The sequence below is a fragment of the Peromyscus eremicus genome, chromosome 20, assembly GCF_949786415.1.
Source record: "Peromyscus eremicus chromosome 20, PerEre_H2_v1, whole genome shotgun sequence".
Lineage (NCBI taxonomy): Eukaryota > Metazoa > Chordata > Mammalia > Rodentia > Cricetidae > Peromyscus > Peromyscus eremicus.
Genome location: NC_081436.1, coordinates 55336349 through 55362322, shown reverse-complemented (window position 1 = coordinate 55362322; position 25974 = coordinate 55336349). Strand labels below are relative to the sequence as shown.

The following is a 25974-nucleotide window of genomic DNA, read 5'->3' as shown; positions in this document are numbered from 1 at the left end:
GGATAAGTATGTAATAAATTTAACTTTTTCCTTCAGTACTGTTCATTATTATGTTATAAATAATGGTTCAATACTGGGTTATATCTGTTAGAGTTCAAGAAATGGAATGTCATTAATAATAGTTTTATTACTTTTGCAGGTTTTTCTCAAGCAAATCAGTTCAACTATGGAGCTGACAATACTGAATTGGGAAACCATGTGCAATTAGTTTCTTCTTTCCAGTCAATTACTTGTGATGTGGAGAAAGATTCAAGTCATTCAACTCATATTACATGCTATACTAGGTCTGTTTAAATACGCCTTTAATAACATTATTTTCATCATGTCAGAAATCAGTTATGTATATTGGTATTTTAACAATTTGATCACTCTGCCTATTATAGGTAATAATTCTGGTTACTAGTCATTATATTTGATTTCGTGATGTTGATATTGGTTTATACTATTATTATGGTCAATTATTATGCTCTTTATACATGATGACATCATAAATATATACTCTGCACACATTCTGCTGTTATTGGCATTATCATTTTATTTATTTATTTTTTCATTTTCAATTTTTTTTTCATTTTACATACCAATCCCAGTTACCCCTCCCTCCCCTTCTCTCACCCTCCCCACCTCCCCCCATCCCACCCCCTATCCACTCCTCAGAGAGGGTAAGACCTCCTTTGGGGAGTCAACAAAGCATAATAAGTTGAAGCGGGACCAAGCCCCTCCCGCACTGTGTCAAGGCTGAGTTAAGTATCCCACCCTAGGGAATATGTTCCAAATATTTCATGTATCCTGGGTAAGTCCTAGTCCTACTGCCAGGGCCTCCCAAAACAGATAACTGCCACCCCCATTCAGAGGGCCTAGTTTGGTCCCATGAATGTTCTCCAACTGACAGGCCAAAGTCCATGATCTCCCACCAGCTTGGGCCAGCTGTCTCTGTGGTTTTCCCATAATGTCTTCACCTCACTTACTCCTATGGTCCCTCCTCCCTCTCTTCAATTGAAGTCTAGAAGCTCAGCCTAGTGCTTGGTTGTGGATCACTGCATCTGCTTCCATCAGGCATTATCATTTTTAACATTACTGGACTCTTCTAAGAAATGAATGGCTGCTATTAGTAATTAATAATGATGTGTCTCAAAATATTCAAATCATGCTTTCCTGTTCAGTTTAATTGACCTTATTCAAATATTCATATATTTACTATAATTAAAGATGATCATTTTGTATGGTAACATTTCAAATTCTTTGCTATCACCTCAAATTGATCTGTGTTATTAATAATTTAGGAGAATATTAAACCATTTTAAAGTGCAACTTCTAATACTGACTTAAACACATGTTGGAAGGATTTTATCTGCATTAGGCTTGCTACCTGTTCAAGGGCCATAGAAACTTTTAATGGAGACCTTATTAACAGCTTTTGAAATGTGTAGCCAGGGTAACTAAGTGTACCAGGGTGGCACACTTTGTATGATTATTATTGCTGGATGTGGCACCATTTACTTTAGTTTTTAATACAAACCCATATGTGAACCCACAACAAGCATTTGTTAAATGGTATTATAATTTGTAATATAGGGTGGTTTAGAATGAAGTTCTTTTCATAATATGAAAGTGGACCTTACGGTAGTAGATCAATTAGGATTTGAGGCTTTATTTCAACAATGATGTAGACTGGAGCAGTAGTTCTCACTGTTACTATATGCTGAAAGAAGTTACTGTGTGTCTCATGTGTTGTAGAATATTATTTGAAGGTGTGTTACTTTTGTTTATGCTGCATTTGTTTAACTCTGTGAAGCTGTGTTACTGTGCCTGTCTAAAACATCTGATGGTCTAATAAAGCACTGAATGGCCAATAGCAAGGCAGGAGAAAGGATAGGTGGGGCTGGCAGGCAGAGAGAATAAATAGAAGGAGAAATCTGGGAAGAGAAAAGAAGTGGCCAGAGAAGGAGGAGGACTCCAGGGACAAGCCTCCCAGCTATACAGCAAGAGTAAGATTTACAGACGTAAGAGAACAGAAGTAAGAAAAACCCAGAGGCAAAAGGTAGATGAGATAAGTTAAGAAGAAAAGCTGACTAGAAACCAAACGAAGATAAGGCTGGGTATTTATAATTAAGATTGATTAATTCTCTGTGTGTGATTTATTTGGGAGCTGGGTGGCGGGCCCCCCAAATAGTAAAACAACCAACAACACTCATGTGTTCTTCATTTATTTTCCAGAGCAATGCCAGAAGATACCTACACCGTTCGAGTCAGTGTGGATGGGGTGCCTATTGCAGAAAATAACACTTGCAAAGGACTCACCAGCAGCTGGGCATGCAGCTTCAGTGTATGCAGGAGCTTTTCATTGTCAATAATTGAGTTTATTTCTTTCTCACAAACCTGGACTTTTTTTAGTTTTATAGATTGTTATCCATTTCCACATTAAAAGATATATTAACAGGTAGTGAAATGTAATTTTCCATTTTAATTGACTTCCATACTAACTGAACCTCTTTTACCACTGCTTTGTTTCTGCCTCCTTACACTAGTTTCATCAATGAATTAGTTGCTCATTTCCTGAACTCATTTTCCTGTTCGTCATTCATTCCCTTCCTTCTAAATTCTGCTCTGGGTTTGATTTTCTCCTTTCTTTCTGTCAAGGGAGTCACCCCTCCATTTTAAATAGTAATGTTAACTATTCTTCTTTCTATATAATTGATAAAGGAACACATTCACCCCTCAAATTTAGTTTTTTTCTAAATAGTAGTATTTATGAAAATATGTTTCTCCAAATATTGTCTTATACATTCTTTAAAATTCCACTTAGGTTTCAAGTTGTTTAATATTGAATACCATGATGTCTCAGTGCCACTTAGGATGACCAGTTTTGTCTATCAGCTCTGCTCTTTACTTAATCAATACTACCTTTTTTCACTTACTAATATTTATGTTTTTTATTAGCTATCTCTTGTTTTATTCTGCAAAAAAGGAATGGTCATGTTTATTTGATTAATTGTTCAATGTGTTATATACTGTATGTCAGGCAGTGTTCTAAATATTTAATGATTATTAACTTTCAACTTATATAACAATCTCATTTTTGGATGCTCATATTATTATCTCTAAAATAGATGCACAGAAGAATTTTATTACTTACATGTAATCATATGACTAGCAGGTGGTTGAACTTAAATATCCATTTGAACCATTGACTATCCCCTTCTTCATGCATGTACTCAAGCATGACTGAGAAGTAGGTATTTGTTTCTAATTTGATGCTGTAACAAATCATCCTCACAGTGGCTTGATACACAAGTATCCTATCCTACAGCTCTGTAGATTGAAGTCTGATGTGAGTCTAAGTTGGCAAGGTGCCTATGAGAGGCAGCATTCTTTCCATAAACTCTAGAGGGAAAACGTTTCCTTGACTTTTTGTGCTGCTGGATGCTGCCCACTTTCCTTAGCTCCTGTTCATCTTTCATTGTCTCAAAACCAGCAACGACATTCTAATCCTTCATTACACCACTCTCACTTTGTTTCCCATGTTATTTCAAGGCCAGCTACTTAGCAATCTTCAGTCCACTTGTAGCCATCTGTGTATATCCTTATGTATGCACAGATTGGAACATGTGTGCCTTTGGGGGGCTTTTGTCACAGGTATTGGAGTTTCTGTCATACTGATGACCTCCCTGTAATTCTGCTCTAGAAGAAAACCATTTGCATAGTGACTAAGCCTTGCTGAGATGTTTCTACTTTTCATTTTTATGTTTGAAATACACTTTGTTATTTATTTTTCTACAAAAGATTAATCAAAAGCAGTCTTAAAAATGTATTTCATCCATTCCCAAAAGTCTTTACTAAAGGGCTATTGCTGTGATTTGGCTTATACTGCTTACAAAGAGACAATTGACTTTTAAAATTCTAGACTATGGATACTGTGAAATGCAAGACAATTTTTAGAGAATAAAGAAAAAATTTTGAAAAAAAAAAACAGAAAATGCCCTAAACTCCCTTTTTCATCTGAAAATCTATTTTGACAGTCAGATTATGGGTAATGTTGAAATACAAATAATAAAAAAAAAAACACAGAATCATGAAATTAGGATCAAAATAGAGATAGGAATCTAATTGACACGATTATAAATATTTTTCACAGGCAAGAAGTTTTAGAACCCCAACAATAAGGAGCATCACACCTCTATCTGGGACTCCAGGTCTGTTCTATGGCAATTGAAGTGTTTTTGGGTTTGTGGCAATTAATTTCCTTTTAGTGTATAGAAGTATATTTAATTCATAAATACATTTTCTGACTACAAAAATAATGACTAATTTAAAAATTATTTACAAAGGTTGAATCTTAATCACTAATAATGGTTTTTCCTTGTTAGAGATTTAGCTAGTATCTAGTGTTTATTATGATAACATGATCTTACCAGTTTCTAATCCTGTAGAAATACGTGAGAATGCCCTTTTCTTCAGCCTGGACTAATGTAAGTCCTAATTGTTGTCAAGAATTTTGTGGTAGGCATGTCTGCATATCCAGAACTCAGAAGATGAGGGTGAAAATTAGCTGATACAAAGTGACAGTTTGTTTCAAAAAGGTTGATTAAAAAAATAACTGCTTTTAAATCATTCTCCTTTCTTCGATGTATGCCACCAAATTTATCTAGGGCTTATTTTTCATTGTCTTCTTTTAAATGTTGTTCATTTATTTGGCTTTTTAAAAGAGTTGAGACAAGATCTGGCTGTGTACCCCTGGTTGGCCTGAAACTCGCTTTGTAGAGCAGGCTGGACCTGAATCACAGCAGTTCTGTTTCTGTCTTCCAAGTACTGCAATCCCAGGTGGGAACCACCCGAATCTAGTGGTAGTCATGTTTTCCATACTAGGAATTCTTTGTTGCAATGATATTAAATGTTCATTTTTGTCATATATGTGTGAAATTATATTTTGAATTTATAATTTGCTTTAAATTTTAATAGTTTTCTGTGAAGTAGTTTTCTTCACTCAATCTATAGATTTTAATATCTCTATTTTTTTCTTCCTGTTTATACTTGGGAAGACCATAACATCCTGATTATATAAACGCGTTGTAAAACTTCCATCTTGTTTTCAGGAGTTTTTTTTAATTTCATTTTTATATTGTTTTTATTTAAGTTACTTTTTAAACATTTGGGATAAAGTGGGACTTTTTTTCTTTCCAAGTAAGTCAAATACTGACTCAAATAATATTTGTTAAGAAATTCATCCTGTTATTCATTTTATAACACATTAATCTATGACTCTTTACTGATGTTCTTTCATGTTTTGCTATATTTTTAGCTATTTGAAAACAATACAGAAAAATAGTGTTGAGCAATCAATATATGTGTCTGGATTCTAGTTTTATTGGGATAATCTATAATGTTTTGGAATGAAATGTACACATAGATACTCTCAACCAGAACCAATTTGAAGATTTGGTTTGTTTTACCTTTAGGTACATTAATAACAATTCAAGGCAAGCTCTTCACTGACGTCTATGGAAGTAATACTGCATTGAGCTCAAATGGAAGAAATGTTAGGATTCTGAGGTAATCTGTTATTGTGAAAATATTACAATAATCTTATAACTCTTAGAGGAAACATGATATTCTAAAAGTAATAGAGTCTTAGTGATATAAAAGTCAACTACAATTGGATGGAACTGGTCAGGGTTTCAGTTACAGAGGAAGAAAACCAGAGTATAGCGGATTCCTTTTTTTCTGGTCTAAAATTACTCCTTTTTCTGTGAAGGCGATGTCTAGTAATAATTGGGGTATAGCCATGGAACTTGATTAATAGAGAAACTTACTACTTACCCAGCCACATTTTACTTGTGAACATACCTGAGGCCTGGAATGCATAGCTCAGTGAAGGTTAGTAGTAGAATTCAAAGCTTCTGATACAAATCTACACCCTTCTACTGTATTTTGATATGGGGGGAGTATAGAAAGCAGGAACAGTCAACAGCTCATGAGCAGCCAGAGCTTTAGTCTTGGTTACTCTATTTACTAGCTGTGGGCCAGATGATAATAGCACTGGCTAGTCAAAAAAACAACTGTCACATTTTGTGTTGGAGATCTTGGCTGTCACTGGAATGTTTTCCTGTAGCATATGTGGGGTTATGTCAGCCCTTTCTTAAAGGACAGAAAGGTCTCCATTTCCTACCTAAGGAAGTGTAGATGCCATTCTATTGTTTTCAGGGTGCTTCATGCCTGCTGAATACTGGTTAAAATTAGATAAATGATGGATAAACTCAATTTACAGTTTGTATAGTAGTTAAAAGATTTGTTAAATATTAAAAAGATTATAGAAAACAATTTTATGTATATAGTTTTCTAAACAAGCAATGTAAAGATTTGTACTAAATGAAATCAAAATGATTAATATGGCATGTTGTGACCCAGAACTCACAATTAAATCAGGGTAGTATATACTGTTTTATAATCCTTTATAGTGAATATGTACATATATGTAAATAATTATAAGAGAAATATTTTATATGCACAATTCAGTGCAAGTAAAGAGTGTTTGCTTCAGTATAATTGAGTGTTATGGAAAGACTTATATTACAACTATTAGAATTTTCTCACTTATCTTTTCCTATAATGATTCTAGGAATGGAAGCTATAAGCTTCAAAATGAGATTCCAATCCAGCAAAATGGTTCAGCAGGTCAAAATGTTTGCCACCCAGCCCATCTGTCTGAGTGTGAGTCTCAGAGCCTATGGTGGACCTCTGACCTCCACACATAAGAAAGCAAGTCCCAGCCTATGCAAAGCCTCATAGATGCACATCATACACACATACACAATAACAAATAAAGCTAAAATTGAAAAAAGAGATTCCTCTCCCTACCATTAGAATTTATTTCTGTGCCGTAACAGGAAATCAATGAAACCTTTTTTATGAAATCACAAAATCATTCAGAAGGAGCCTCAGAGGTCAGCCTACTTAACCCTTGTAGCCTGGAAATCTGAGAGGTTACAGGCAAGTGTAGGAACCTTTCACCTGCTAAGAGGATGAGAATTCTTAAACAGTCAGTGATCTCATCTGTACCTTGTTGATTATGACCCTGGGGCTCCCAAGACACTTACTCTACCTGAGTTGCAAAGGGCCTGTGTACTAGGAACAAAGTGAAGAGACCTTTCAGCCAAATTTCCTAAATTGGTCTAGGCATAAATCATAAAAGACACTCAAATGAGTTGAAGAACTTGTACTATTCACAAGTTTTGACCTAGAAGTTTCAACAAGAAAAATACTAAAACATATATACATTTAAGGTCAAATAGGGTACTATTTTAGACACATACTTTTTCTACCCAGGGGAGTTAGCACATGTGAGAACACAGAACACTTGGGTTTGAACTCTTACTGTATCCCTCACTAGCTAGACGTGGACAAGCTACTTCACATCTCTGCTTCGGTTTCTTCATCTGAAAATGGAAGAAAATGGGAGGGTAATAATTATTATATTATAGCATGATCACAATGGCTAAATCTGTCTAATAAGAGCCTATATTAGCTGCTGAATTTATTATTTGCTTGGAATAAGACAGAAGGTTAAAAGGAGAATTCGACTTGACAGAGCTCCATAATGGGAATAACGATTTATTTTTCTTTTTATTTATTAAGAAACCTATTGTAATGGTTAAAAGAAACATATTTATGCACTTATACATATATGTTACAATAATAAGTGGTCATGAATTCGGAAGGGAGAATAGTGACATAGAAGGGTCTGGGGGAGGAAAGAGAATGGGGGAAATTTATGTAATTATATTTTGATTTAAGAAAATGAAAAAAAGGACTGTGCATAAAAGCACATTTAAAATATCAGCATTTTCTTCTAATAGAAGTCATCAAATTTTAGCCGGGCGGTGGTGGCGCACACCTTTAATCCCAGCACTCGGGAGGCAGAGCCAGGTGGATCTCTGTGAGTTCGAGGCCAGCCTGGGCTACAGAGTGAGTCCCAGGAAAGGCGCAAAGCTACACAGAGAAACCTTGTCTCGAAAAACCAAAAAAAAAAAAAAAAAAGTCATCAAATTTTATAGTTCATATCTATATGTAGCTTGGAATTGAGTTCACAGAAGCTGGGTAATGTGTTCTGATACTACAAATAATAAATTCTGGTTACAAAATAATTGTCAAATGTGAGCTTCCAAAAGCATTTGGTGATGACATTGAATGTTTTGATATTTAATTCATACATACTAGACTTACAAAAATATTTTTATACGACTTTATTAAACTTTCAGTGGCTAAGTCCCTGTTTTGTTTCATGCTTAGTTTATGCCAAAAGTGTCACGATTGTCATATTTAGTGATCCTTCCCAGAAAATTGTCTGTCACAAAAGTATAGAGAAGTCTCACATTCACAGATGTGTCCCAGTGCCAAGAGCAAGTACTAACACATAGTGATAATGAATAGATGTTTAAGGAGTGAATGATGAATAATAAGAGACTGAGGGAAAAAAATAAGGTAGCCACTGAGTTTGGTAAAAAGTAAAATTTTAAATAATTTATTAAATATGACTTGATTTTTCTAATACAAAATATTTATACAGAATTTATATTGGAGGAATGCCCTGTGAACTCCTCATACCACATTCTGATGACTTGTAAGTAATTAAAATAATTTTCAAAATAAAAATTCATATGAATGTAATAATTTTAAGTAGTAATCGTAAATAATGCATACCTATATGTGTTGTAATAATTATCTTGTGTGTAGTAAATTCATATTCATTTATGTAACTGGCTTCTTCCTTATACACATCTATATGTCATTAGTGTAGTACACTATTTAGGTTCTTTTGTACTAAGAAATCGCTTTATGAGATCATTGTTTCACTTGATAGCATTTTAAACTCCTTAAAATAGCATTCGCAAAGATACCAAAATTAATCATAAGCTATTTGACTGATAAATGAATTTGATTGAAATATCTTCAATAAAGCCCGAGAAGTGATTCATTTTGCTGAAATTTTAGTTGCAGCAATAGCTGCCATCTGGATCTGTGCTGTGAAGTCATGAGATGTTTTAGGGAGTGATGGTATCAAATAATCAATGTGAATTTCGATGCGAGCTTATCTACTTTGCTAGGTATGGTCTAAAACTCGATCATCCCAATGGAGACGCAGGGTCTGCGACTTGTAAGACAACCGGGACTTACATTGGTGAGTGTTGACGCTTTTCTCTAGCCTGGCTCTTCCCTGGTTCAGTTCCTCCTCGACATTCCCCAGGTTAATTTCCCCTCAAATCTCTAACTTCGTTTCTTCCTGAGGTTTGCACAAGATGTAATTTGTTTCTTCTTTTGTACTGCGTACCTCCCTCAGAGGATTCATGACTAATTCCGCTGTTGTATTTATTCTTTAATTTAGCACCCTTTTTTCTTCTTTATTTCTCTTCATGGAGATCAGAAACAGAAAGGCAGAAAAATTAGTGGTTTTTATCTCACAAAGAAGAGAAAATATACTTAACTTTTTTATTCTGATGTTCTCACTTTTCATTCTCTTTTTTCCTGTATTTTATTTTACATACCGACCAGTTTCCCCTCCCTCCTGTCCTCTTGTCCCCTCCCCAACCTCCCTTCTACCACCCCACACACACACACCCCACCCCACCCCCACCCCCCGCCACCAATCCACTCTTCCTCTCTCTCCATTCAGATGGGGTAAGGTCTCCCTTGGGAATTTTTTTTCTCATGTTGTATACTCCAAACATATAGATCTTTTAATTCTTTAAGGTTTTATTAGTACATATAGTTATACATAAGAGTTTCACTGTGATGTTCCATACATGCATATAATGTACTTTATCATATTTACCCCATTACCCTCCCCTGCCTCCTCCAGCTCCCATTACATAGCTTTTAATTTTTGAGCGAGCTTCCACCCTTCTGTCTCAGGCCCTGTGTAAACATTCTAGCCTGAACATTTCAGATAAAATTGTTGGCCAGGAACTCTTTCTCAGACCCCTGTTTTCCATTCTCAGACCTCCCTTTTCTTTGCTTTGATAACGTTATCATAAAGGTTAGTTCTCTGTGTCACTGCTCTTGACTGGCTCTACTCTCCCCGCGATAATGTGTTGTGTTAGAAGAAGGACACACACTTTGTTTTCACTGTACCTGCTACTGCTGGCCAAAGCTCTAAACAACTAGATAGCTTTTGAATGAATGAAAGGGCTTCAGGGCAGTACACATACCATCTTTTATCATTCATCGTTTGTAATCGTATTTTGTCAGATTTTCCAGTTACAACTTCAAAATACCTGCTTATATAAATTTATGTTGTACATACTTTAAAAATAATTCGATTTTCTCTTCATTAGGGCTTTATAGGTCAAGTATATTTTTTTATAAATTTCTCTAAATTTTAATCAGCCTTTTAATGTAGAGTTATTGTCCTCTTCTGATTGAGAATTTAATTGATTGTGTATTTTAATTAATTCCAGGTCATCACAATGTCAGCTTCATCTTAGATAGTGATTATGGAAGGTAGGCCATTTTGTAAATAATAATTTTCATAATTTATTCAAATGGGTAAATAAAGTATATATTTACTTTGCTCTATTGATGCAGAGATTAAAGGATTAATCATGTTCTTCACCAAAATTTACATTTAAAGAGTCTGTAATTCCTGTTCACTTATAACTTGTGACTCACAAAAAAATGCTTTCTGTTATTGTCAATCTAGCTTATAAAAACAATGAAAAGGGACAATGTAGCTATGAGACAGAAAAAGTGTTATTTTATGTCTTTTTCCTCTTCTGATTTAGTTGTAGTTCTTTTCAGAACAAAAATAAAATTTGTTTTGAATTAATGTAAGAATAAATAAAGTGTCATGACTAATGTTACCTGATATTTTCCTTTAATATATCCATACTCAGAATGTTGAAAACGTGATATAGTTTTCAAGACTCTGTCTTAGAACCACTACTAATAACATTGAGCTCTGTCTTTGAGTAAAACCAGAATTTATTTCCAAATTTCCTATTCCCATATTTCAGTAAAAATGCTTTCAAATATTGGTAGAAAAATAAGAATGTACATATCTCATTGTGTTGCAAGCTCTTGATATATAATGATAAAACCGTGGCAGGCATGGTGTTCAGCATGTTACCTGCATTATCTAGTTTCATCTTCCAAAGAACCTATAAAGCAAGCTATCATGCACCCTGTTTCCCACTGGAAAAAATGAGATGAATATTAAATAGTTCATCAGAAGTATCTAGTGTGTAGAACCAGCTAATGCACGCTGTCTAAATCCACGTCCTGGCCATATCATTTCAGCACTCTGCCATGACTGATGGAGGGTTTCAGCATTCAGTCCCACATCTCCTCACTATCTAAAATTCTGACCTAGGAGTTTTACCAAGCAGGGCTACTGCACTCTTGGGAACATTTGAAGATGTGTGTTGGGGCAGCATTTCCTGACTGTCAGGAAAACTGTGCATGCTAATGACTCTTGTGAGCAGGACCATGATGTATCAAACGTGCATGAACTGTTCTGCCCCAGATGTCATAGTGTCTTTCATTGAGAAAATGAGCTAGGTGACAGACATCCAAATGAGTAATACTGTTTAGTATCTGATACTAATAAAGTTGTAGTGAATCAATAATACATAGGCCTTTTGATTTATTTTTTTTGATTGAAGAAGGGCTCAATGATTAAAAGTGTGAAATGAATGACGGCAATGTAATAAAAGTAGATGGTGTCATTCCTGTCAGTGTCACAGGCTGAAGGAGGGATTCAGAATTTGTCCCTCCCTGCATGGAACTGCAATTACAATCAGGACAAGGTCCACTATCATTGTATTTAGTTCTAAACACATAGAAGCAAAAATTTTCTAACAAAACGATGCCCACGCTGGATACTTTATTATAGATCAATGTGGACTGGAAGAGAAACATGAAGATTAGTATAATTCAAGCACAAATCAGGGTAGAAGATACACAAACGTGTTAGAAAACATCTGTGAAAATTATTCAACGTGAATATCAATGTGACTTAATAACTATTTTCTGTAAGGACAGACCTATGTTCAAAGAATTTGTGAATTAGGCAGTAGAATTTTACCAAAGAGTTTACAAAACAGTGTCAAAACCAACCACTACTGAGTTTTAAATGATTTCTAGAACCACATAGAGTTATTTTAGGTTCTCAATCTCATTCTTTCTAAGATGAAATAAAATGAATTCTTGCTTCTGAGTCTATATAAAAATCATTAATTGCCAAATCCATCATGCATCTCTCCGAGAAGTAATTACTCTAAAGTAAATGGTTTGAGTGATCAAGGCAGAATATGATTGTGCAGCATACATAAATCAATCCTGCTGCACCAACGGGCTTGGACTCCATCTAAAAACCCACCAAAGGCTGATCAGGAAAGCTCAGACCTGTAACCTCAGCACTCAAGAAGCTGAGACAGGAGGATTGTCACAAGTTTATCTGGGCTACATAATGAATTCCAATATGGTCTAGTTTAAGACCCATCTGGGCTACATAATGAATTCCAGTATGGTCTGGGTTACAAAATGAAACCCTGTTTCAAAGAATATTTTTAAAGCTTTCAAATTCACACATAATGTTGACAAAAACACTCCATTAAATTGTTAATTGTGTGGCTTGACTTCTAATTTCATTTTCATTCTTTTTAAAGCTAATGACCAGCTGGGCATGGTGGTGCACGCCTGCAGTCTCCGTGCTTGAGAGCCTGAGACAAGAGATTTACCATAAGTTCAAGGATACCCTGGGCTATATGGAGAATACCAGACAATCAGGGCTACAAAACATGACCTTGTCTGAAAAATAACAGAAGAAAGAAAGAAAGAAAGAAAGAGAGAGAGAGAGAGAGAGAGAAAGAAAGAAAGAAAGAAAGAAAGAAAGAAAGAAAGAAAGAAAGAAAGAAAAAGACAAAAGAAAGCTTATGGCTGATATTTTTGCATTAATGACATATAACTTAGAAAACAATGTTTCTATATAAAATAGTCTTAGGAATTTAAGGTAGCTTTTAAATTTAGACATTTGCCACATAGAAATCTTCAGTTTAAAATTACATGGTATTATTAAAAAGGGTTAAATCATTTTATAAGTTATAAATTAGTATGTTACAAGTTTTAAGAGCACCCCTGCATATCAAATAAAACAATTAAAGGCCATATTGGCATCCATTTTGCATTTCTTTGAATGCCCAACCTTTGATGCTCTGTTTCCCCAAGTTCAAACAACAGCTGTTCCAAACTGATAAGGTTCAGATGAGGCTGTCTTAATTGAGAAATGCCTAGTCATTATCAATAAATTAGTGGAAATCACCTCAGTGTCATCCACAATAAATTACATTCAAATTTTATTTCAGGAGGCAATTTTCCTGTTAACTTCAGAAGCAGCATTCATTTTTAAGATGCAGTGTCTGGCCAGACACAGTGTTATTGACGCTGGCATGGTTTCAGATCATGGGAATCAACTGAAAAGCTTATGATATGAAAATAGACAAATTTAGATGGTCTCCTTAAGTGACAAATTTAACAAAGTATTTTCCTAGACACTTCAGTGTTGAAAGTGCAGATTGTAAAACCTGGGTTAGATTGATAGCAGAGTTCACCTTTGGTCTCAGCCAAAAGACTTGCATATCTTAGAGACTAGTTCAGTGTATTATGATTATGATCATTATATATGGCTCTTAAATTATTATTTGAATTTTTTAATCTTTTATAATCATGACTTTATTGAAATAATTATCATAACAGTATTAATTTTCAGGATTCTTTTCAACCTTCTAGTTATGGAATTATGACTGTCTATCAAAAATATATACATCTATTAGAGCTCTGTGTTTGTGAAGGATGATTTAATCCTTGTGAGCAAAATCTTGCTCTCACTGTTTTTACTATCACACAAGCGAGTGGCTGGCTGGGAGTACTATGCAGTCTCTAGTTAGGAGCTGGGCTCTGGATACAAGGGGCCTGGGCTGCGGTTCTGGTTCTGCTTTTTCTTACTGGCTTTGTATCCTTGACTAAATTAATTCTTTGACGTTTATCTCCCTCACATGTGAAGATCTGATGACACTATACACTGAACACTCTTAACTCAGTGTTCTTGAATCCCGGGGAGATGCTATGCAAAGGGTGGTGTGGGTGGCAAGCTGAACAGCTCACCTGTATAAAGCGGAGTCTTCCTGCGGAGTTCTGGTTTAATCCTTTTGCAAAAAATTTCCTAAAGTGAACTTTATTTTAAAAATATTTGGGGGGGGGGGGCTGGAGAGATGGCTCAGAGGTTAAGAGCAGGGGCTGCTCTTCAAGAGGTCCTGAGTTCAATTCCCAGCAACCACATAGTGGCTCACAACCACCTGTAATGAGATCTGGTGCCCTCTTCTGGCCTGTAGACATACATGCAGGCAGAACATTGTATACATAATAAATAAATAAATAAATCTTTAAAAAAATATTTGGATATAATAAACAGTAGATATCTGGAATGTGCAGTTTAGTAAGTTCTCCAAAATCTATGTGCATGCATAACCAACAAGCAAATGGGTGTGTGGAACATTCTATTGTCTTCCTCAATGGTTCCGCTCTGCTACCTTGCAGACTATGATGTAATTTTTACCATTGTAGTAACCAAATTGAGTAACAAAATCCTTCAATAAAGGTGATTTTTAAAACAAAGAACTTTTTTTTTTCAACAGGAGTTTCCCAGAGAAAATGACGTATTTTGTGTCATCTCTCAATAAAATTTCAATGTTTCAAACATATGCAGGTATGTGACATTTCCCCCACTTTTGTGTGAGAGAGGTGTCTGTATACTTCACTCAACCAAATATAGTAATGCCAATCAGGTGTGTATTATTTTATGTACTGTTAGTAAATGAGAAATACCCACAATGAAGCATGTCACTGAAGGCGTGACAAGGAGCTAGAAACCCTCAAAGCTATTCTCAGTGTGAAGTTGAAAAATAAACTCTCCACACTAGCAGGGAGAGTGCTGAAACATGCTCTCATCAACTTTAGTTGTTGAGTTAAGGGATAATAGTCTCTCAATTTCAACCACATGCCAAGTATTCTCAGGTTTGTGCTCTCAGTGTGGTCCACAAAAATCCCCAGCACACTTTAATTTTATTTAATTATTTTGAGGTAACCTCAGGTTAAACTACTCCCAGGAGAGTATCAGAAGCAAGTATAAAGTCTGCTAGAAGAACTGATCTTCCCAGATCAGAAGTGACCCAAGGACAGGCTGAAATTCCAAGGGCATTAAAATATAAAGGATTCTGGGGCTGGAGAGATGGCTCAGTGGTTAAGAGCACTGGCTGCTCTTCGAGAGGACCCAAGTTCAATTTGCAGCACCTATATAACAGCTCACAGCTGTCTAGTTCCAGGGGATCTGATTGCGGCATACATGGTTGCAGGCAAAACACTAATGTGTATAAAATAACAGTAAATAAATTACTTTTAAAGATGAAAGAATAGTGTGAGTGTTCAAATCAACTGGCTGTGGGAAATCTTGATTTGTCCTTCAAATTTATTTACTGTATAAAACTGTGATATCATAATAATAATAGTAATAATAATAATAATAATAATAATAATAATAATTATCCAGAGATTGAGGTTATTTTAGAAAATAAGATATCCACCTTCTGATTTGATCATATTAAATGTTACAGATTATATGTAACTACAAGAAGAAAAATATTTATGAAAACAATTAGTACTGATTTACCATATGTCTTGGACTGGGCTGTTTTAATAATAAAGCTAAACCTTTCTGTACAAAAAAAATAACCATAGTTAAATGAATTTTTCTTTGAGAAAATATCAGATGTCAGTCCAAAACAAAAAATAGCTCCTGCCTATGGTTCTGGCACTTGTGAGGCTGAGGCAGGAGCTTTGCAGTGAGCTCAAGGTCAGCCTTGGCTACTACTGAGTACCAAGCCCACCAGGACTGTATAATAACACCCTGCCGAACCAACGTGTTGCCCTGTAAATATGTTATGTGCTCTTCAAAACCTTGTAGGGAGAGAGGTGCTTTGACCTTAATTCTTCCTGTTTTCTTTGGGAGCTGGTTGTGCTCAACTCAGGTTTTCTCTACTTCTGCAACCTTCTGAGGGCCACTGTCTTTTTCATACCATTCCCTGCTAGAGGACTCTGTGAAAGCTGTGTTATCAGCCTCTTTGCTAGACTGCACCAGGGGAAGCCTGAATTCATCCCTTGGCAGTCTACCTTAGGTGCTCTCAAGCTTTCTTGAGTTAGCGATGGTGACGGGGATACACGGAAATCTTTGTAAAAAGAAGCGGATTGGATTTGAGTGTGACCTTTACCACATTTTACACAATGTGCATTCCTTCCTCAGAGGTCACGATGATTTCCCCTTCAAAAGGCAGCCTTGCGGGCGGCACCACGCTGACAGTCCACGGACGCTTCTTTGATCAGACCGATCTCCCAGCGAGAGTTCTAGTTGGAGGTAGTTTTTTATACTTTTTTTTATTGTACTACTTTATAAGATCAAATCCTGCCTGTTCTTTAGGAATTTGTGTGGAAAGTTGTCTTCTCACCATTGTTATCATCTATTTAATACCAGGTATTTTCCCTAAATATTTGGCTCTGGGGGTTAATATTCTTCCCACCCCCTGAAACCTTGTGCCACTGGAATTTGAACTCCAAGTGCGGCACCAGAGAGCATCCTGACTGCCACCTTCCACTTCCTCACTGCAGCTGAGGACACCCGACACCCTCTGGGATATTTCTTAAAGGTCCTTCTTCACCTGCAGTTACCTTTCAATGAGTTTGCTAATAATGGGGGGACTTTAGTTGTTATTGGGGGATACTCTTACACTTTTTCTTCTACTCTTCAAGCATTAGCAGTGACTACTGCTGATATTAGCCTTGGAAACAGCATTATATCAGTTTCCTACCCATTTATAAAGGCCCATGGTGGTTCATTCTCTGCCGACACATCACTGTGATTTGTCTTTTCGGGATCCCTCTTGGGAGGAACTACACAGCTATTAACGGGGCTTAGGTCAATGCCATGGTGGGGCTCCCCCAACTGGGTCACGATATCACATCACTTGATAGCCAGGGGGACAGATTCCTGCCCATGCACTAGGCACACAATTCCCTACTATAGCCCTCTTTTCCAGGTTTGTGCTACCTTCTAAGGACTCAGTCTATGACTCTGCCCAAATGGCGTATCCACAGTTTAAATATTCCAAGCCACCAAATGAAACTTGGTAAAGACACCTTCCTATTCTCCTCATCCTCACTCTTTACAGAGTGTGATGGCTATTTCAAAAATTACTTACCTTGCCCTGGCCTTATGTGAAGCCTGTGTTGGGGTCTAAAATCCAGACTCTTCTACCAAGTGCAAGGGTGTTTACATAGAAGTGCTAATGCTCCTCTTGGGACCCCTGTCTGTTTTGCTCTCAGTCTACCTACAAAAATACTGTATACAAACTGCAGAAGAACTGCAATAAAGGTGCCGAGTTTCCACCTAAGAGGGCTGGGGATCCTGTACCTTCATACAATCTGAACTTCTTGAATGTTCAATTATCAGTAAAAAGCAAAACTAAATGCTTCCCTTTGGACCCAGAAGTGACATGTGTTATACTTACATGTAGTTTTAGGAGCTTTTCCCCATATATTTTTTTTAAAAAAATAAAGAAATTTTCTGTCTCAGATTTGTGATATATTCCCAGGAAGCAATTTTCGTTTGTGGAAGTGTAACAACTAGTGAGTGAGGAGCCCACTGAAGACTATATGAAGGGCATAAGAGCCCCAGCTTTGCCATTTGGTTATACATTTTTTTTAATTAAAAAAGAATTTCAAGGGCTAGAGAGGTGGTTCAGAGGTTAAAAGCACTTAATGCTCTCATAGTAGATTTGGGCTCAATTTCCAGCACCTATATGGTAGTTCACAACCATTCATAACTCCAGTTCCAGGGAATCTGATGCTCTTGTCTGACCTTCCCAGGCACCAAGCATGCATGTGGTGGACAAACATCTACTCAGGCAAAACAAACATAAAATAAAATTAATAAATCTAATAAAAGGTTTTAACAGCCTTTCAAGATTGGCTGGTGTGATTTACATATAAAGATTGTTTGCAACAGCTTTATATTTTGCTTCACTGTAGGTCAATCCTGTGATATTTTGAATGTCACAGAAAATAGTATATACTGCAAGACTCCTCCCAAGCCTAAGATCCTCAAAACCATGTATTCAGGTAAGTTATTGTAAGTGAAAATGTCAATTTCTGTATTTGCAGGAAAAATTATTATTGAGATATATTCTTAGTATAAAAATATTAATTGAACTTTTAGGAATTTTAATAAATTTCCTACAAGCCTTCTGGTTTATATTTTCTAGGCCCATAGATATTTTCTATTTTTTTATTTTTATTTTTTTAATTTATTTATTTATTTTTTTTGGTTTTTCGAGACAGGGTTTCTCTGTGTAGCTTTGCGCCTTTCCTGGAACTTGCTTTGGAGACCAGGCTGGCCTGGAACTCACAGAGATCTGCCTGCCTCTGCCTCCCGAGTGCTGGGATTAAAGGCGTGCGCCACCACCGCCCGGCAGATATTTTTTATAACAAGCACTCTGTTAATTGAGCAACATCTGAACCCGATGTTTATAAACCCGAGGGCATGTTTATATTAAAATAGCTGCATCAAAGCTATACCTTGGAGAAAACTGACCCTAAATTCTAACATCTTTTTGTAATATAGCATGACCTTATTAGAAAAAAATGAAGTGGTTTACTTCTTTAAATCCCATTGTGGTTACTGAATATAGGGACAGTCAATGTGGAAATTCTAACAGCCTATGAGGCCTCAACCCTACACAAAGGACTACAGGCAACTAATGAATGTTGATCATGGGATAAATTGTCTTTGCCAGGGAAGAACACACCAAATAATTACCCAATACCAAATGGTCATCCCTAAAAACATACATACAAGTAACTGTATAAAGACTTAGCAGGATCTATTTAGGAATATACATCTACACACACACACACACACACACACACACACACACACACACACACACGTATGCATCTGCATACAATAACAATTAATAAAACGGAGGCCATGAATTTGGAGGAGAGTTAGAAGGAGTGTATAGGAGGGTTCTGAGGAAGAAGACGAGATAAATGTAAATAAATTATAATCTCAAAAATAGTGCTTTTTTCAAAATTATTAAAAAAAACTTTTTGTGCTTAAAGTATAAATGTGGGGGATTAAATCTGACTGTCCTAGAATGATCTGGGTGTAAAAGAAATGGGAGAAATGACACTCTAAGTTCTTTTGTAGACTTTCTCATTGTTGCATTTGAGATTGCCAGGTATGGCAATCCTGTTTCTGCATACTGCATCTTTGAAAGGCTCTGTGGAGCAGCAACTTTTTTGAAAACAATGAAATCTACTCTTTATCATGCCATTGGTGAGGCCACCAACAGTTTTTTAATGAATTCTTGCCACATTGGGTGCCAATTGTAGACGAAATTCTAAACGGTCTTATTAAATAAGAAACACAGAGCCAAATACAGAGTTAAAGCCAAAGAGATCAGAGCAAGAGCCACTACTGCCTTATCTTACCACCTCGCTGCCATCACTTCCCCAGAGAGAGCTTCTTCCTGTGTGTCTTGTGTTTTATTGCTTTCCTGTTCTGCCTTCTCATTGGCTCTAAGCCCAGCCACATGACATCCTCGTCACTGCCTGTCTATACAGACCTCCTGGTCTCTATGGTTGGTACTGGGATTAAAGACTCAAGGGTCACCACGCTTGGCTGTGTCCTTGACCATACAGAGACTCTGCCTGCCATGTGATCGGATTAAGGGCGTGGGCTACCACCACCTGACTTCTATTCCTGGCTCACTAATGACCTCTGATCTTCAGGCAAACTTTATTAACATACAAATAAAATCACATTTCAGCACAATTAAAATATCACCACATTAACAAATTATCATTTGCAACCTCCTAGACTTCTTTGCTTTGAATATAAGGAAAATGTTCTCAAATTACAAAACAATTTTTATATCAATGACTGATGATTTGGGGGAAAGTTGTGTATCAGTGACCACTGATGCCATAAAAGGCTGACTTTGATGTGCTCAAGTTTCTCCCCAGCAAATTCAGATGAAGAGCATTAGCTAACAGATGCAAACAAACGGAAGACTGCTGAAGGAAGGTGTTGACCTGATGGTGTTACATTTTTCATAAAAAGAAGAAAAAAGAATGTGACAATTCAGAGTTTATCTAACACATGTAGTTACACCTAATTGAGAATATTCCCTCTTTGATTCTATCCAAGAAGCAGATGACATATTAGAGTTTATCCTACAAGTATAGGTACACCTAATCTAGAAGTGGGTGACACCTTAGCCCTGAATCAACATTCTAAAAAGCAACAACAAAGGAAAGCAAATACTGAGAGATATATTAAAACGCCAATATCTGTACTTTTACTACACGCTTTGCAAGCCAGTTATTGAATAACTTTTGTTAGAGAAAATTATCAAGCCAAGTTTTTTGTTTTTTTTTTGTTTTTTTTTTTTTGTAATCAAATGGTTTGGATTTTGAAGCTTTGGGATTTTGCTATGTGAAGCATCAGTCATATAGTTGAGCAACATAGTATAGCCACGTGTTGTCATCTTACCTAAAGAATTAACCAGGTATAAAATGATTAAAATGCATATCATCCACACTATCGTTTCTATGCTTAGTATGGGTGGAACTATCAACTCAGAGAAATTAATAATAAGTGAACACTGGATGGCTCTGATAGCAAGCACTCTGTCTCTAGGATCAGGCATATCTAGGGTGTGTGTAACTGCTTACATATATGCTCTAAAAACATGAACTGACACAGGACCTCAGTAATGACCACCAAATAGGCCATTGAGATACGGCACTGTTATCCTGATGAACAATTTCATTTATTGCAATTATATGTAGGTGGAAGAGGCCTAAAGATGGAGGTCTGGAATAACAGCCGGCCAGTACATCTAGAAGAGATACTTGAATACAATGAACATACCCCAGGGTACCTGGGTGCCAGTTGGATAGATTCTGCTTCCTATGTTTGGCCCGTGGAACAAGACACATTTGTTGCACGCTTCAGTGGATTTTTGATGCCTCCAGATTCTGATGTTTATAGATTTTATATTAGAGGTGATGACCGCTATGCTATTTATTTCAGCCAGACTGGACACCCAGAGGACAAGGTAGGTAGGGAACCTGCAAGATGCTATTGGACAGCATGAAAACACTATTATAATCTCTTTAATGTGTTTCACTTATTTTAATCAAAATTAGTGAATATATTAACAACCTTATGAGAAATGATTTCATGAGATTAGGTCCTTGCTATTTTAACACAAATGTTATCTCCAATACTGTAAACTTCTAGTAGAAAGTTGACAGTCTGAAAGAAAATTATTTCCCTAATCAAATCCTTTGCCAAGGGAAACATCACACATACACACACACACACACACACACACACACACACACACACACACACACAGAGGAAGTTTTCTATATTATGATGTAATTATAACCAGAAAAAGGGAAATTTAAAATAATTTAAAAATCTTATTACATTTTCTCAGTTATGAGATGAAAGTTTGTCTTAATGCTACAATATGTTTTTGGGTTTTTACATAGGTAGAATCAGAAATCCAATTTCATAGTCATCTTTTATTTTGTATTAGTATTATATGGTAAATACAATTGTTGTTTGTTGTCATTTTAAATTACTGGCTATGCTATTCCGCGGGTTTACTAAGCTTACACATCTTACAACTAATGACTTTTAAACTTTGGATTTTTTACACCCGTGAATAAATACTCTATTGAGTACTAGTATTCATTTGAAGTTTTCGTATTGTGGACTAGTCTCTCAAGACAGTTTTAAGAGTGTGAAAATAATAAATCAATTTAAAAATCACACTTTAATGCTCAATCTATTTGACCCGATGTTTTCTTGTGTTGGCTAGGTAGGCTTAGATTGTCATTTGCAGTTTATAAACGCTAATGCTCCATAGCTTGTTCACACAGTTATTCAAGGGTGATATAGTTATTCTTAATGAGAATCATAAAGTCCTCTCACCCTCTTATGCATTTAGCTAGCTTGGGTAATTTCCAAGTGTACATACAACTAAGTAATTTAGATCAATTCTTTAAGAGTTTTTTTTCCACAACAAAAGTCCATTTGTTTAATAATAATAACAGCTCTATCCCTAGTTTGTATTGCTGCTATTTTCTGCTGCAATTCTACTATTGGAAAGGCTAGAACTATTCAGTAGACTTGGGTAATGATATTGGTATTAGGAAAGGATGGAACAAATCAAGATTTGATGCTTTTCTTAAAGTTAATGTTGCTATGAATAACAGATCTTAGAAGAAAAAGATGGATTTTCACATTTTCCTATTGATAAAATTTCTAAAATTGAAGTAGTGATAAATGAAAATTAACTGTTGAGAAGTTTTATTTTAAACTCTTTCTTCTCTCTTTCTGGGAAAAGGTGAAGATTGCATATCACTCTGCCAATGCCAACAGTTATTTTTCAAGTTCAACACAGAGATCTGATGAGATGCATCTTCAGAAAGGAAAAGCGTAAGGGCATTTTTTTTCTTGTATTTTAGTTCTTGTGTGGTGTTTAAATTGTAACTTTATATTTTAAAACATTTTAATTTGTTTTTACTGGTATACACAATGGTCTGCTGTCTTGATTTAGAGAGTTAATCGTTCTCAGAGGCTGAGGACATTGTTCACTGTAACAAGCCTGCTAAGTGTGCACAAGGCCCTAGGCTCAGTGTCCTTACCACAAAGGTATTTATAATTGTTTATTTTCCACAATTTTGGGAAATGTGATTCTATATTTTCAAGAATAATGACACTAAACAGGTAAGTTTAAATTTTAAATTAATCCTATTGCAGAAATTATAATTTTGTGAAGTTTAACATTGATTTTAATGCTTTTTAGGGCCGGCTTTTCAGGTACTTACTTCACTTCACTAGTTTCATTGTTCCAATATCTGAGGGTTTGAGTATTGTTAGAGAGAAAATTACCCCACAAAACCATATCAATTTTATAAGTGCCACTGGTAATATATATTTGTTATTCATTGATGTCTTCTATATGCTGGTAAGTTTGCCCATTTTAAAAAACAAATCTTTAAATCCTTAATGTTTTTAGGTCTCTTTCATTCCTTTGAAGAGAATAAAATGATACCTGTTTTAATGGGGCATTTGTGAGTTGAACGAAATAATGTTAATACAATGCTTAATTTGAGTTTCTAATGCATAGTTAATATTTTTACGCCACCAATAAGAATGCAGAACTTAGTGTATCTTCCAGGGTCATGAACCTCAATTGGTCTTAGCCAATCCTTAAGGCACCTCAGAGCCTCTTGTCATTCATCCTCCAGTACCAGTTTAACAGGGAGACTACCTAAAATTCCATGATCTCACCCATCATAAATGCCTTTCCTTCAGGGTCTTCTATGAACTTACATCTGTAAGATGAAACAATTTATAGGAATGCTTATATGTAGCCTCATCAAAGATGGACATGATAGTGACATTCCCAGAGATTCAATGGAGAATAGAATTTTACTCACATATAGGAGATGGTCAGTGACCATTAGTCAAGACCAGTGATTCTCAGCCTTCCTAATGCTGTGACACTTTAATACAGTCCCTTATATTGTGGTGACCTCCAACTATGAAATTATTTCATTGCTACTTCATAACTCTAATTTTGCTGCAGTTATGAATTGTAATGTAAATATATAATATGCAGGATATCTGATACATGACCCTAGTGAAAGGGTCTTTGGCCCCCAAGGGGGTTGAGACCCATAGGTTGAGAACTTCTGGCCCAGACATAAAGTTAGATGAAGGTTAGGTGTTCTTAAAAATTCAACAGTTCTAAATATTGCACCAATCTTGTTGGAGAAACACAATCAGTCTAAATGACAAATAGAGCTGCCTTTAAGGCATATTATTATAGATCCGTGTCAGTTTTCTGTCACTGATAGACACCTGAGATGATCAAATTAGACAGAAGAAAGACTGATATTGTTTCGTGGTTTCAGATGTTATAGTTCATGGTCCCTAGGCCCTGTTGCTGGTCCAGTACATCATGGCAGGGAGTGTGTAATGGGTGGACAAAGCCCATTGCCCTCATTGTATTTCTGGGGATGGGGGGAAGGAGAGATAGAGATGGGGATAGAAGAAGAAAGACTCTATATCTTTCTCATAAATATGTCTTCAAAGACTTCCTTCTACTTCTCTCCACTTGATAAAAGTTTCATTACCCTAATAGTGCCATAAGCTCTCCACCAAGCCCTTATCATTTGACCTTTTGGAGAACACATGTTCCAAACCATATCAAGAACTTTCAACCTCAACTCATACATCCACTGAGCTATAGAATTATGATAAATGCAAACCTAGTTGCTGTTTTCTTTGAAGCTCTAAGCTCCTTCATTTAACTTCCTGCTGTTCTCAGTGTTGTGTTCCGGAGAGGTATTACCATGGTCTGCACCATTATTTTGTTCCAGCTCCTCAGGATTAGAGGTTGTTATCTTCTCCAGTAAATATTTATTGGCTGACCTGAATAGAACTACTTTATGGTAATGTTTATATATTACATAGTCAATTTTGTTTAACAGACTGCTATAAAACCTTGTATTAATTATACATTTATACACTATTACAATTTAATAACTTTTATTTGTGTTACTAGTTTTATTCATTTTTTAAAAATACTTTATGACCTATGTTTTGGGGAAAATATTAACTTCCTTACTCTATTTCTCAGATATTACATTGAAATCTTGCTGCAAGAGTATAGCTTGAGTGCATTTGTTGATGTTGGACTGTACCAATATAAGAATGTCTTCACTGAACAGCAGACCGGAGATGCAGTAGATGAAGAACAAGTCATCAAGTCTCAGTCAACAGTCATTCCGGAAGTACAGGTTTGCAGTGATGACAGATCCACTTTACTGAAAAATCAGTGTCTAGTAGTGAGGATTGTCACTGGAATATCTGTTCAACTTCTGTGACGCCCTGGGTTCACTCTTTATCCCTTAAAAGAGTAAATGTATGACAGGCTCCATTTAGTTATTAGGTTGTATGTTAGGAGAATGTAATTTTGTAGTTGTTGAGTTTTGTCTTGACATTGTCTATGTTGTATATATCTATACTATAACCATCAGGCTTTTATTTCATAAGACTCATTTAAACATTTTGTTAAAATATTATTTACATTAAAACAGAATAGTGGAGATATATGGAATGGCTAAATTACAATGATTTAAAGTTCATTTATGTCTATATATTAATTTTTTTATTTATTTGGAAAATAGATTATAACATTGGAAAACTGGGAGACAACTAATGCTACTAATGAAGTTCAGCAGGTTGCAGTAACCAGCCCATGTATGGGAACTAACTCATGTTCACTTTCCCAATACAGACTCATCTACAACATGGAAAAGACCGGTATGCTATACTAACAAGAGAATTATTTGCTTTTATGTATACACCTAGGTATAAAGTATTCACTCCAGCACAATGATAAGTTAGAAAGAATCTGTTACACAGAGAAACCCTGTCTTGAAAACCCAAAGAAAAAGAAAAAAGAAAATAACTTTCTCACATATATCATCATATTTATTTATAAAAATATTAATACATTATGCCTATAAGCATATACATATTTATATACATATGACTCACAGGTATAAGTTCAGAAACTAGGAATTGAATTTACCATAATTTGTCTTAGTAATACACCTACAAAAAATACTAATTTATCAGTTAATAACATATTTCTATATTAATAAATCCTAACTAATAATCCTAAACAATTTTTGTTGTCCTAAGCAAGAAATATCAATTAATTCATGCAATACTTGTGATTATGGAATATTAAAATAATATGGTTCCCTACAATCAAAGAC

The 25974-nt window shown here is 35.7% G+C and overlaps 1 protein-coding gene across 1 annotated transcript in view; it reads left to right on the top strand.

Annotated features, from left to right (window-relative positions):
• Pkhd1l1 (PKHD1 like 1) overlaps positions 1-25974 on the top strand; it is a 166857-nt gene that overhangs the window by 10074 nt on the left and 130809 nt on the right. The window contains exons 3-16 of the mRNA XM_059247025.1: positions 140-284; positions 2218-2326; positions 4136-4193; positions 5457-5550; positions 8564-8617; positions 9102-9175; positions 10452-10494; positions 14685-14755; positions 16346-16456; positions 18127-18216; positions 20953-21221; positions 22524-22615; positions 24828-24987; positions 25378-25513. Coding sequence (XP_059103008.1) covers positions 140-284; positions 2218-2326; positions 4136-4193; positions 5457-5550; positions 8564-8617; positions 9102-9175; positions 10452-10494; positions 14685-14755; positions 16346-16456; positions 18127-18216; positions 20953-21221; positions 22524-22615; positions 24828-24987; positions 25378-25513 — 1506 coding nt within the window. The remainder of the gene's footprint in view (positions 1-139; positions 285-2217; positions 2327-4135; positions 4194-5456; positions 5551-8563; positions 8618-9101; positions 9176-10451; positions 10495-14684; positions 14756-16345; positions 16457-18126; positions 18217-20952; positions 21222-22523; positions 22616-24827; positions 24988-25377; positions 25514-25974) is intronic.